A 13,548-nucleotide genomic window follows, 5' to 3' on the forward strand; every position below is an offset into this window, starting at 1 on the left:
GTTGCACAGATCAAAGCGGGAGGGAACAAATAAAGCTTCTGACTAAACAGGATCCCATCAAAGACTTCTAAGCAGTTCAGGTGTGGCTGGCTATTTATTAAGGTCTTTGCAGCCGGGTTCCTGGAGAAGAGCCAGCTGGCTGGGAATCAATCAAGATAGGCCAAAGAAATGATTTCTGGGAAGCTACCAAAAGATAGACAGTAGGCTCTTTCACAACTATTGCAAAGCTTAATGCCTCCTAAACACTATTTCCTTGAAGGGGACACCATAGGTTGTGCCCTTCTGAACTAAAGGTGCTAATGGGTTAAGACCGTGGCTGCCATCTCAGAAGCCAGTGGTGTTAGCTGACTTTGGGGATACCTGTCAGTTCTTCAAGCAGGCTCTTGCACTCATTCATCTTAGGTTAAAAAAAAAAAAAAAAAAAAAGATAGGAAGTACTTTTTCAAAAACAGACATCATTCAAGCATTTTCAGTCCTGTTATGGGGAACATGAGCTAGGAGACACTCTTCCACATGTTACAACATCTACTTGCATGTAATGCCAAAGCAATGGAGGTTTTAGCCCTGAAGATCAGGATAATTCATGCTTCCTAATACCAACCCAGGCATTCAGATGTTGAAAATGTGGGAGAACAATTAACAAGTGTAATCACCTCTCAGTTATCAGCAGAGGGAATTACTCACTGTGTAAGATCACCCATCTCATGGCTATCTGTGAAGCAGCTTGATTCTGGCAGTAATGTCACATCCGTCCAGTTCCTACAGCTCTGCAGCACACTTTAACATCCAGGAGCTGCTGTGGTGATAAAGCATATCTAGTCAAAGTCAGTGCTCTACCTGCCAGACCTGATGACTCCATCCCCAGGGTTAGGAGAGGATTTCTGGTGGAAGAATGGTGTACCTAGATGATACATGTACTTTGGGAAGGCTGATTATCTTGGGCATAAAGCAGCCTAAATGCATAAGAAAAAAAAAAAAAAAAAAGAAAAAAGTGATGCTATCATTGAACCTGTTTTAATTTAGCAAGCTGCTCCTGAAGACCTAATTGGATTTATTGTACAGATGGATTATAGTACTACTTTTAATTAAAAGATAAGATTCTACTTTTTGCACAGAGTCCATTCCATGTGCCAGACACAGTCAGAACAACTTCTGACTCTAACTTCTCTGGCATTTGCTTGCTTTCTTGCAATCCCTTTCAAAGCCGTATGGGCCCAAGGCCTTGCAACCTAGTTTGGAAACCAGCACTGCAGCCAGTTGCCAGCTGTGCCCAATGGACTGGGTGCCATGGGCTGCAAGAAGCACTGGATGCTATCCTTTTCTGTAGCAGCTGAGTGCTGTGCCTACCCTCACATAATTCAGAGAAACCAGTTTGTGATTCCAGCTGAAGACACATGTGACTGCTGCAACTGGTCACTTTCTCCTACATCTGGGAAGAGTACAACATCTGAAGCTGTACCGCTTCATGCCAGTGCTGAAGAGTTGCATGGGAACAAAACAAAAGTGACATGAGACTTAGGACATTCATGAACATATTATTTGTCATTTTGTAGCTTTCTGTCCCTCTTTGCAGCTTAATAAGTTATAGACTAAGAACCATTCTGCACAGGAACATTGCTTTTGCATTATTCCACTTTCTCCTTTCAGACAAGGATGTAAATATTATTTAAAAAAAAAATATTGAATTACTTTCTGCAGGTTGCATTTGCCCTTATTTGTCTTAATCTTGTATTAGCAAATTAGACTTTCTCACTCTTCTTTTTTCTTTCATTTCCCCCTCCAGGTTTCCAAATGGCGGATCCTTTCCTATATAACACTGGAGAAAGGTCTGGATATGGGTGCCTTGGACACGAAGTACAAGTTGAGCACATCAAGGCATATGTCTGTAGACCATCTTTTTTCACAGACAAAGCCGTGATTGTGATTCATGATATATTTGGATGGCAGTTCCCAGACATTAGATATATAGTTGATTTGATTGCAGGTCATGGATACATGTAAGCACCCATCTTTACTATTTTTCTGTTAAGAAATACACTGATAGATCACCAGGCCCAAAGCTAAGCATGGTATACATTTTCCACACACATAGGGCAGCCAGACCATTTTACTCTGTGTGAACAGAAATGTTCCCGTGGCCACCAAAGCTACTGAAACTGACCAAACAGAAATGTCTCCCTGAGCAAAAAGCTAGAAGGAGGGTCATGAAGTGCCAGTGTTTGTGTTTATGTGGCAGTGCAGGTGATTAAAAGATAAGCAATAACAATGTTGGTATGCACTTTTAAGTTGTGTAAGTTTGCCATACCAGGCCTTTTGGAGTCCAAACAACAATAAGGGTTGCTTTAGCTTTTACTAGCAAAGAGCTAAATATTTGTTCATATATAATCAGGAGGGTTGCTCTATCCCTTTACTTTTGTATTGTGTTTTTTTTTTTTTTTTTTTTAATTTCCATTGCAAGACATATACTTTTAGCTCTGCCGATTGCCAGAACAGGATGAGTAGAATATGATTCAGATGATAACCATGTAGGTGTGTACTCTGGAGTAGAAAAGACATAAGAAAACATTTAGACATCCACAGATTCACCCCACCTGGATGTGAAAGTTGACTTGTTTCCATGTCTCACACAGAACCATCTGCCCAGACTTTTTCAAGGGGAAAGACCCCTGGAAAACTACTGATCACTGGCATGACTTTGCTGACTGGATGAAAGAACATGATCCTGTGAAAGTAGATAGGTAAGATGCATATTTGTGCTTGAATTTAAAAAGCATTCAGCAAACAAGGGGAATTTATATGTGTCTGAAGTGTTTAAAGTGGCACTTGACAGTGAGGCAAGATGGCTGCATGCACACAGTCATTTATTCTGGGTGGTTCTTCTGTGGTCCTCAGCACTGCCTTTAGATTTGGAACAGATCATCTGCTCCATCCATCACTCTACTTACTGTCCCCATCTCGTTTCCATGGGCCCTTTTCTAACTATGTCATGCTGCCTGCACAGGCCTGTAACTGGTGTTTCACAGCCCTTCCGCTCACCAGTGCTGAGACTGCCTCAGCTCCTCAGGATAAGGAGGAAAACTCTTCCACAAGTGCTCAAGCTATCTGCCACTTGTCACTTGCTCACCTTGCTTTCTGCCTTGTAAATGATAGTAGGTGAGATAATCTCCTGAGCAGCACTAGATCAAAATTTGCAAGACTGACCCAAATCTATGAGACATCTGATCAATTGCACTGTTTTTTTTTCTATTTGTGAAGTACAGGAACTACTTTCTGTAGATCCAAGCAGTGCCTGTAACAAAGCTTCCCTGTTTCTTCAGCATCTATTACCACAGCCTAAAACTTGAGATAATGATAGTGAGACAGTGACACCCTATTACTCAGCTATCATCTCGTACAGCACAAAGTGTTTCTGGCCCCTTCAAGAGGTTCCAGCGCTCGCACCCTAACGTCAATATCCCTCAGCATAGATTTTGACAGTAGAGTCGCAGAAGCTGAGACTGAATTTTTGGAAAAAACAAATGACTAATACCTATAAAAATTCATCCGACATACCCGTAACTTTTCTTGTGCCATTTCAAATAAACTAGCTCTGAAAGAGCCCATCCATTCACGCTGTGCTCCTCATGCAGGCCTAGAACATGATATTCTGATGATATCACTCTCGTACTGCTTTTTTGTCATCCTAAGCAAACCTGTGATGACCATACTAATATGCCTAATACTTGAAAATATAGTTATTAGTATATGTGGTCTGCATTTAAAATTAATTTAAAATTATTTAGATAATCAGAAATATAAACTATTGACACTTACAAAGTTAGTAATAAAAATTTAATTGAAAATGTGACCTGCTCTGGTCTACACTAAAAACAATTTTTATACTTTATGCATTGTATACAATACCTCACACAGTATCTTTAATTTTTTATTTTTTTATTTTTTTAAACATTATAGCTGCTGACAGTTTAATTTGGAGTACTTGCTAATTTGATATAGTATTTTTGCATGTAGGCTTGGTAGGATATTATTAACATTAACTCATGCAACAGGCATGACATGCTTAAGATAAAACTTTATCTAAATAGGTGAACCCTGTAGAGATAGCACAGTGAAGCTTATCTGTTCCCACATTCCATAAAGTAAGGTGCTATTCTTCTTGCAGATATGTCTTGGTTTTTGTTCTGTACTAAACAAAGTGATTCAATTAAAAAAAATGCTTCTTTTGAAAACAAAGGAGCGGGTCACGATTCAGGTAAGTATTTTAGTACCTACAACTGTTTATGGCTACTAAACTAGGACCACAGATGTTAACTCTCATTCAAGAGTAGAAGCTACTGCTTTGGTTTGCAATTTGCCCTTTTTTTTTTTTCTTTTTTTTTTTCCTTAATGTATTCTCTGTTTTAAATAACTGGGGGGTGCCGATGGAAAAAAAAAAGTATCTCTTTTAATTTACTTCTTAAATTGTCAAATATTGATTCTGCTATAGATTCCTTAGTTCCCTTTTGTTTATATGTCTTAGGGAAGCTGATGTTGTCTTGAAGTATCTAAAGGAACAATGCGGTGCAAAGAAGATTGGTATCGTTGGGTTTTCCTGGGGTGGAATGGCAGTACACCACTTGATGCTGAGAAATCCTCAATTAGACGCTGGGGTGTCCCTCTATGGTAGTGTAGAATACATGAAAACTTACATGGGCTGACACCACTATATGTAGTTTCTAAGTCTAGTTATTGCTTTGTAATGATTTCTGTAAATACTAAACTCAAAGGTGAGTTGCAGATTTTAATTACGGTTATTTCAGCAGTATGCTATATTGATATCAATATTTAAGAATGGTGTAAAATTAAAAAAAAAAAAAGTATTTCCTTTGGCACATAAATTTTCTAAGTATTTTTTTAGTGTTTAGAGAGTTGGAACAATATTTTCCTTTTTTTTTTTTTTTTCATCCATCAGAATAGAAGCTGTCCTGAAGTAAAAAATGTATTTAACAAGTAAACCTAAATAGAAATTTTGTCTTTGAATTTTTCTTTCATCTTGCAAGAATGTTAACCTCACTGACAGACTGTTTCTCAAACACATTACAGGAATAATTAGGGACTCTGAAGAAAGATACAACTTACTAAATCCCACATTTTTCATTTTTGGTGAGAAAGACCACACTATTTCTCATGACCAGGTAAGCTGGAAATGATTTTTATTTTTCCTTTGTTCTTCTATCCTACACAGAAACCATAGCTTGTTAGAACCTATTTTCAGATACAAAAAAACAGACAGACTAGATTGTTTTGCTTCTATTTCAACTCCCCACATATCTTGCTTAGGTTCTTCAAAACTTCCTTTTGGGGCTGAAAAATGCAGTAAAGACCAGTGATTGGTCTCAGTGGCTGGATAGAGTGTGAAATTGAGCAGGGAGATCCAACTGGTATGAATCAAACACCTTAAAGACATGGATATTACTGCCATGGATGGGAGAATGGGTAGTAAACCTAATGAACTTGGACCCAGAATGGAAAAAAAAAAAAACAAAAACAAAAACAAACAAAAAACCAGCTCAAAAACAGAACTTTCAGATGATGTGGATCAATGATTAATTGCTTTTGGTACAACAAGGCAAAATGAACTCTGTCAAAAGAGTGGTTGTGAATTTATAAAAAAGAAGCTCACTACTTGTGGACCCTCTTTTGAATCCTGGATGCCAACTATATTCCTAAATAACCCCTATCATAAGCTCATCTGAAAGGTTGGATAAATACATGGATAGAAACTGAAGCACTCTTCTGTGCATACAGTTTTTCTCTTTAGTGACAATGATAACATACTACCTCTGGTGTAATTACAAATTCTTCATTCATCATCCATTTTTCTGGTTAAAGTCGTCCTTCCCCTCCCCCATGAAACACAGTTTTCATGAATACATACATTACACCTCGAAACCATACCTTTTCCTCCTGAGATTTTCTCTCTCAGAGTTCCCTGTGCAGTTTTTTATGAAAAAATCCTGAGTTTAATAAAAAACATCCTCAAATGGATTGTTTTCTGCACTAAGTAATAAAGGGTTGTGTGAACAAAGAAACATAAACAAGAAATATATTACATGAGGTGAAACACACAATAGGTAGAATTAAGCTTGCGCGGGTGAACATTATTTTTATATTCTGAGTTTCTTACGGGAATAAGCACAAAAATATGTATATATATATGTGTGCAGGAAAATAATCATTAACATTGTATGTATACTTAACATCTGAAGATTGCACAAGAGCAATGCCTTTTTGTTGTAAACTAAAAATAAGTAACAGTTTTTTCTTAACTATCAAAATATTTTAGACTGAGAATCATTGGGATTTAGAGAATATGTTCTCTCAAGATCAGAGTTTAAAATCAGGTTACAAGCCGTATAAAGTCTCTGAATATAATTGCACCTGTTCATTTACAGCAACGAGATTTGCCAAACTCTTTGCAGTCACTGTTGAGGGTTCTTAGATGTACCCATACTTTTGAAAACCATTTCAGTCTTACATTCCACAGCAGGGTTTTCTCATCTATTGATCAACAAAAACCTGCTTCAAACATAACAGTGGAGAAAAGGCAAAGATGTAGGAACATGAGTAATGGCAAGTTTGGCAAACGTACAAAACCACAAGCTAACAGAAAAATGCTTTCTTTTACAGATTACCTTACTGGAGGAGAAGTTGAAACAGTACTGTAAAGTTGCATATAAAATTAAAGTTTATCCTGGACAGGTTCATGGGTTTGCACAACTGAAGCCAGAAGACATGAAACCTGATGATAAACCTTATATTGAAGAAGCTAGAAAGGACATGATTGACTGGATCAAAATGTTTATTTGACAAAAACCATGAAGTAACACTAGGCTTCACAATTAGAGATCAATTTAATTAAATTATAGAGAAGAAATCAGTCGGAAGATATTTTATTTTGAAAACTAGGAACATTTTAACTTATAGTTCTTTATTTTTTACAAGACTCACAGAAGATTGTGAGCTCAAAGTTGGACTAAAGGACTTTTAGACATTAAAAAGTTGCTTGAATTTATCTTGCTTCGTATTTGCTTCATTATTCTGCATTATGACATCAATAGTAATGAAACTGCTTATCCATTCTTCTGTCCTTGTGGGTATGACTTTTTATTTTGGCATTACTTGAGTTACAGTTTTTATTTCGGTATGAGGATTCACAGGTGCTGTCATGAAGACACCCTGTTTTTGCATGCATGAAGACAATACTTTTATTATCTGAAACATATTTGTTTCAGATATACATGTATTGCTGTACTGAACAGAATTTCCCATGCATTTTCCCATTTCCCATGCATTTTCCCACCATTCTCTGCAAACCTCAGAGGGCTGAGTGTGTCCAACAACACTACTGCAAGGCGAACACCGTGCTCAGCCCCAACCCAGAGCAGCTCTGGGGCCCTTCCTGGCCTCCCCACCCCAGATACCTGCAGGCATACCAAGTCACCAGCTTTGTCTTGTTCAGCCGAACATCTTGGCCCTGGTCCTGCAGCATTCACACTTCCCGGGGGAGAGCTCTGGGCTTTGGTGCTGCTGTCACCATGTTCTTAGGTAGCCTCAGAAAAATCCTCCAAATATTGCAGGCTGGTGAAGACAGTACCACACGTTAACACGGTTTTCGTAGTAAATGAGTGTGTGTATGAGCACGATAAGACTTTTTGCTTATCAAGAAAATAAAAAACCTGAGGGAGTTGGGAAAGCAAAATACATATTCTGTGGGGAGCCCCCTCAGTTGGAGCTGATGAGCCGGGTTTTGCAGCTGTGGCATAGCACGTGTGAGACAGAGCTGCAGGTTGTGCGAGCAGCTTTTACAGAAGAGATGTAGAAACCTCCCAGTACTTTTCCCCAAACATGCTCTGTCTGAGCCATTGTGGCCAGCCCAGGGCTTCTCAAGCCCTGCTGGGGAGCCAGGCTCTCCTGCCATTCACAGCCCACAGCTGTGGATGCTGTGGCTTCTGGTGCCTGGGCTAAATTGTAGAGCTTAGGCATATGGTTTAGTGGGGACTGTTAGCGTTAGGTTGGAGGTTGGACTCGATGACCTTGAGGTCTCTTCCAACCTAGAAAATTCTGTGATTCTGTTACCAGGCTTGGTTGGTCCACCTTGGTGGTGATGGGTGCCTTGATTTCATTCCTGTTCATTCCTATCTGCCTGCATCTACCTTTCCCCAGTGCATGAGTACGGAGCTTGCAGGCAGTGTGTAGACTCTTCTCCAGGTCTTTGAAACCCTTAATTTGGGCAGGGTTCCCCACACCTGCAGAAAAGAGAGGATGGTTTGCCTCGAGAGAAAGGAGGAGCTTTCTTCACATAAATTCTAGCTGCCCAGCCCAGACGTAAATCTCTATTTTAGGCAAGATCTGATGCTGATCCTTATCAGAGCTAGCTTTTCAGCACTGCATTACAACGGCTGTGGTTAGCAGCTGTCACAGCCCTACTCACTCCAGGAAATGTCCACAAGATGGGGCCCTGCTCCTTCATTGTCATCGAGAGAAGTTGGTGGAGGTTCGGCTTCAACCACAGTAATAAGGCTCTGAATGGTCCCTGCCAAACACTGCAGTAATGGTGTACTAGTCTGTCGTGGTTCCGCTCGAGTGGGCAGCCGAGCTCCACCACAGCCGCTCTCTCACTCCCCCTCCTCAAAGAGGAATGGGAAGAAAATATGTGAAAAGGGCTCAAGGATTGAGATAAGGACGAGAAAATCACGCAATAATTATTGTAACGGGCAAAACAGAGTCGGCATAAGGAGATAGTAAGATTTATTGCCTACAACTAACAAGCGAGAGAAGTGAGAAAACAAAGAAAAAAAACCAAAAGCACCTTCCCCCCCCATCCACCCTCTTCCACCTCTTCCCCCCGAGCGGCGCAGGGGAACGGGGAATGGGGGTTATGGTCAGTCTACAGCACTTCTTCTCTGCCGCTCCTTCTCGGTCACTCTCGTCCCCTGTGCTGTGGGGTCCCACCCACGGGATGCAGTCCTTGATGAACTGATCCGGCGTGGGCTTCCCACAGGCAGCAGCTCTTCCAGAACTGCTCCAGATATGGGTCCGTACCACGGGGTCCATCCCTCAGGAGAAAACTGCTCCAACCTGGCTCCCCTACGGGCAGCAGCTCCTGCCGGGTCACCTGCTCCTGCGTGGGCTCCTCTCCACGGGCTACAGGTCCGGCCCGGAATCTGCTCCGGCAGGGGTCTTCCACAGGCAGCAGCCTCCGTCGGTGCAGGGCCACCTGCTCCACCGTGGTCTCCTCCACGGGCTGCAGTGTGGAACACTGCTCCACTGTGGTACTCCATGGGCTGCAGGGGGACATCCTGCTTCACCATGGTCCTCACCACAGGCCGCAGGGGACTTCTGCTCCGGCGCCTGGAGCACCTCTCCCCCTCCTTCTACACTGACCTTGGTGCAAGGCTGTTCTCTCGCTCCACTGACTCTCCCGGCTGCTGTGTGGCGCAGCGTTTTTTCCCTGTCTTAAATATGCTCTCACAGAGGCGCAAAACAACATCGCTTATTGGCTCGGATCTGGAAAACAATGGGGCCCTTCCCAAACATGGGGCAGCTTCTAGATCTTTCTCACAGAAACCACCCCTACGGCTCCCTGCTACCAAAACCTTGCCACGTAAACCCACTACATAGTCCCAGAGGAAACCTGGCTTACTGGTCAGCAGAAAGCTGCTGCATATTGTCTCTGTATGCAGCAAGGCACTGTAGCCTGATGGATTTTGATAAAACGTGGAATTTCACCTCCTTATGACTCTCCAGTTTATAAGAGGGAGCTCTGGTTGTGATACACTATCTTTACACCTTGTGTTTTATTTTGCACGACTGAATGTTTATTATTTGAAAGGTCATTCGAAAGATCAGCTTATCATTACACAGCAAAATCAGGTTGTCTTGGAGTATCATAAAAGCCTGATAAGCCGATGAGCTGTAAGAAGCATGATTTAAGTTGTACTCTGAGTGTGCTCTTTTTATGCTTGCTCATCGTGAGTATGATCTTTCTTCTTGTACAAACAAATGTAAATAAGAGATATGCTGGGCTTCTCAGGGAGATTTTAATCATGACAAACAGTACTAGTTCCCTCTGATAGGTTAATCTTGTAATTCTCTGTTATTTAAACTTGCTTGGCCAAATAGCTCAGTCACACTAAGATGACCCAGCAAACTGAAACACAACTGAAGGAGGACAAACCTTAGGCAACCTACGTATATATTTGATGAAATAGCATCCAAAGAACAGCAGCTAGTAGGTCTGATCCTCTGCCATACAAGCACCACCAGTGCTCTGAAAGGCAGGAGTAACCCCTGCTATAGCAGACTCCTATGGAGACCACTTTTTTCCAGTTTTGTCTCTGGCACGCTTAGCACTAGAGGGCCAGGGCTTGCTGGATGAGAAGATGGGGAGTTGCCACCTTGGTAGCATGCCAAAGAGGAAGTAGCAAAAGGGCTGACAAGGTGTTTTCGAGCAGTGGCAAAAACAAAGTGAGGGATGAGGGAGAAGGCACGGAGGTGTTTAAAACTAGAGCTGATTTTAGTCTATTTCTGTATTGATACTGGAGCTCCAGTCTCCCCTCTGTGGGTGGGATAGCAGCACAGATGCTGTTGTGCCATGACCTCAAAATTCACAGATCAGACATAGCCAAAACTAGGTCTTATGAAAATCGTGTTATTGTTTGGTTTTATTTTTATAGGAGGCCTAAATGCATCTGATTTCTTAGGTGGAGATCAAGTCTGAGTACTTCATATGTAAAGAAGTGTTCACGTGTCTGAGGCTTTAGACACATTTGATCCGTGTTTCATGCGCAGTTTCACGATGAACTGATCTCAACTACAAGTACAAGCAGCTGATCTAAACTGCAAAAGCAGTCCGATCCCTAAACCAACAAACTCCTTCTCATTAACTTTGTGGTGGTTGAATTACACATGGGTGGAAATTATAATTCAATTAATAAACAACTTCAATAATCCTGTTTTCCTCCAATTTTTATTTAATCATGTTTTTCTTAACAGTACTAGATAAATTCTACATTGAGAGTGGGTTGAGGAATCTGTTTTTTTTTGTCATTGTTGTTTTTTGTTTTTTTTTTATTTTTTCATTGTCTAACCAACATCTCTACTAATCCCTTTTGTGAACTATTTTATGTAGATTTTATAATCTACATCTATGTCAGTTTAATTAATATTTTATAGCAGGCATTCACTGCTGTTCACAGGTTATGCAGTGAACTCTGGCATGTTTCTGGCAGCAACCTCAGCAGTACAAGATGATTTTCTCCTTTCTATACATAACTCATCAGCATTCTTCAAGTCATTACATGACTAAAATCATACTTATCAATACAGCATATTTCTTTTGTTTACTAGCCTTGGAAATGCCATTATTTTTGTTTAAACACAGCTTGTATTTTGACATGTAATATTAGGGTACTTTTAAAAGAAACGGGACTTCTACTTAAATATAAATGGATTTTTGCCAGCTTACTGCTCAGATGAACTGAGCAAAGTGAGGGAAAACAGTAATCACAGTGGTAGGGGAGTTGTTCTAGGTCTGATCAGTTGTACAGCGTGCATTTGAAATCTCTTCCCATTGCTTTGCCTGAGGTTTGGGAAAGGTGCTGGAAAAGCTGCAGTTAGTCTAGTTAAACTGCACTGCATCTTCTGGAGGGTTTTTTCAGGTTGATTTGGAAGCTCTGTTCACAAACAGCACTGTGGCGAGCCGTCCCTAAGAGGGCCAGTTCTTGGTGCTGGGAACCTCTGCATGTGTCACCCCACAGCACGTTGCCCTGTGAAGACAGCACAACTGATGTAAAGAGGCAGGATTTGGGGTAATTTGTGGTGCTGTTCACTGTGCTTTCCTGTTTTGGTTTTAATACCATTTACCATGTTATTTATGTATATTTGTAGTAGAGGAATTGAAGAGGGGAGAGAATACTGGAGATATATTGTGGGTCTTCGCTGACATCTGCTAGAATTAATTAGAAAATCCAGAAGGGTATAAATGGTTAAGATACATTCCTAGCAAGCATATCTAATCATTGAAAAGCGCATTTGAATTTTATTGCCAGCATGCTGGATTTCACTTTAGAAATGACACCAGCCAGATCAAGGAATATTATTCCAGTGGATTCATTTACATGGGAAGAGAGACTGTCCCTTGTTAATAAGCAAACATTGCCATTTTGATTTGTTAAGAGTGGCAACAGTATCAGGTTAAACAGCTTCCTAATATGGGCCCAAAAAAAAAAAAAAAAAAAAAAGCTGTGTATGACCACCTACTGCATGGTGGAAGGGGGAGAGCAGAGGGCACCAGAAGTTAACTGGGTTTTTTAAACACAAGGTCCTACAGTGGCCTATCTCCTGTTGAAAGGAACAAGACATTAAAATGAGCTTGCGGGATTCTTCCGAGAAAATCTCTGAGGCTATAAACTGTTTGGAAACCTTTCTTCACTTGAGGAGAAATAAAGTAGCTTCTAGTTTGTCCTTTAAAATGTACAACTCTAGAAATTTAGGTATCTGTGATGTACTCATAAACAACCCTGGTGTACATCCCTATATTCTTTTTACCATTCTAGTTCAGATTACAGAGTGTGCAGAGAAACCCCTGCTGATTTACCTTCTCTGAGCTGATTTATGGGAACTTTTAGAGATGCCAGTTAACGATGAGTTCCCTGGGAAAGGGCTGTACTCAACAGGTGATACTGGGGGATCAGCAAAGTGCCTGTAAGCAACAGCAGCTTTGGATTCCCCATAAAGGAAGAGAAAGGGGACACTCACAGTGAAAACTACAAGGGAAAAGTAGTCAGAAGAGCGGCTTGCTGGCAGTGGAGTCTCACAGGAGTAACAGCAAAAGACAACCAGGTGCCAGACCATGAGGAGGAGGTGGGAGACCACAAGAGAGGCATGGTTTGTTGGGAGTTCACATGGAAATGTAGCTAGCACAAGTTGGATTGCTCCAAGCAGAAAGCTAGGAATGATGGATTGATGTGGATTGACATGAGCCCTTCTTCTGAGCTTATTACACACTATGGTTATGCTGACTGACTGGAATTCATGAATGGCAACCAAAGAGGGCCAGCGCCAGGAGCTGCTTTACAAGCTGCCTAGAGCTTTACTTCTAACCTTGTGGTACAAAGTTCATTTTACTAGGGGTATGTGGGGACTGCATGAAGATTAAGACCTATAAGCATAGTTACTGATGCAAATAAATGACATTACTGTTTGTCCTGCTTGCTTTCCTGCAGATTTACAGATGGCTAATGAATTGAGGCTTTTCCCATGTGATATTGGAGACAGATTTGACTATGAGTGTTGTAGGCAAGAAATACAAGTTGAGCACATCAAGGCATATGTCTGCAAACCACTTGCCAGCACAGTCAAAGCTGTGATTGTGATTCAAAACAAATTTGGATGGCAACTCCCAAACATGAGATACATGGCTGATATGGTCGCAGCTAATGGACACAGGTAAGAAATGTTTTCTGCAAGAAATCCCACTCTTTGTTTTCTACCATTAGAAGATAA

At 41.0% G+C, this 13,548-nt stretch overlaps 1 protein-coding gene across 1 annotated transcript; it reads left to right on the top strand.

Annotated features, from left to right (window-relative positions):
* Positions 1-1,791: 1,791 nt before the first annotated feature.
* On the top strand, positions 1,792-6,849 carry LOC311206287 (carboxymethylenebutenolidase homolog; the record flags this gene model as incomplete). Its single annotated transcript, XM_084281546.1, has 5 exons — positions 1,792-1,997; positions 2,631-2,738; positions 4,520-4,662; positions 5,083-5,174; positions 6,670-6,849. 5 exons carry the CDS (start codon positions 1,792-1,794, stop codon positions 6,847-6,849), a joined length of 729 nt encoding a protein of 242 aa, XP_084137672.1.
* Between the last annotated feature and the right edge of the window lie 6,699 nt (positions 6,850-13,548).

The sequence above is a fragment of the Netta rufina genome (assembly GCF_964035555.1).
Source record: "Netta rufina genome assembly, chromosome: 2".
Lineage (NCBI taxonomy): Eukaryota > Metazoa > Chordata > Aves > Anseriformes > Anatidae > Netta > Netta rufina.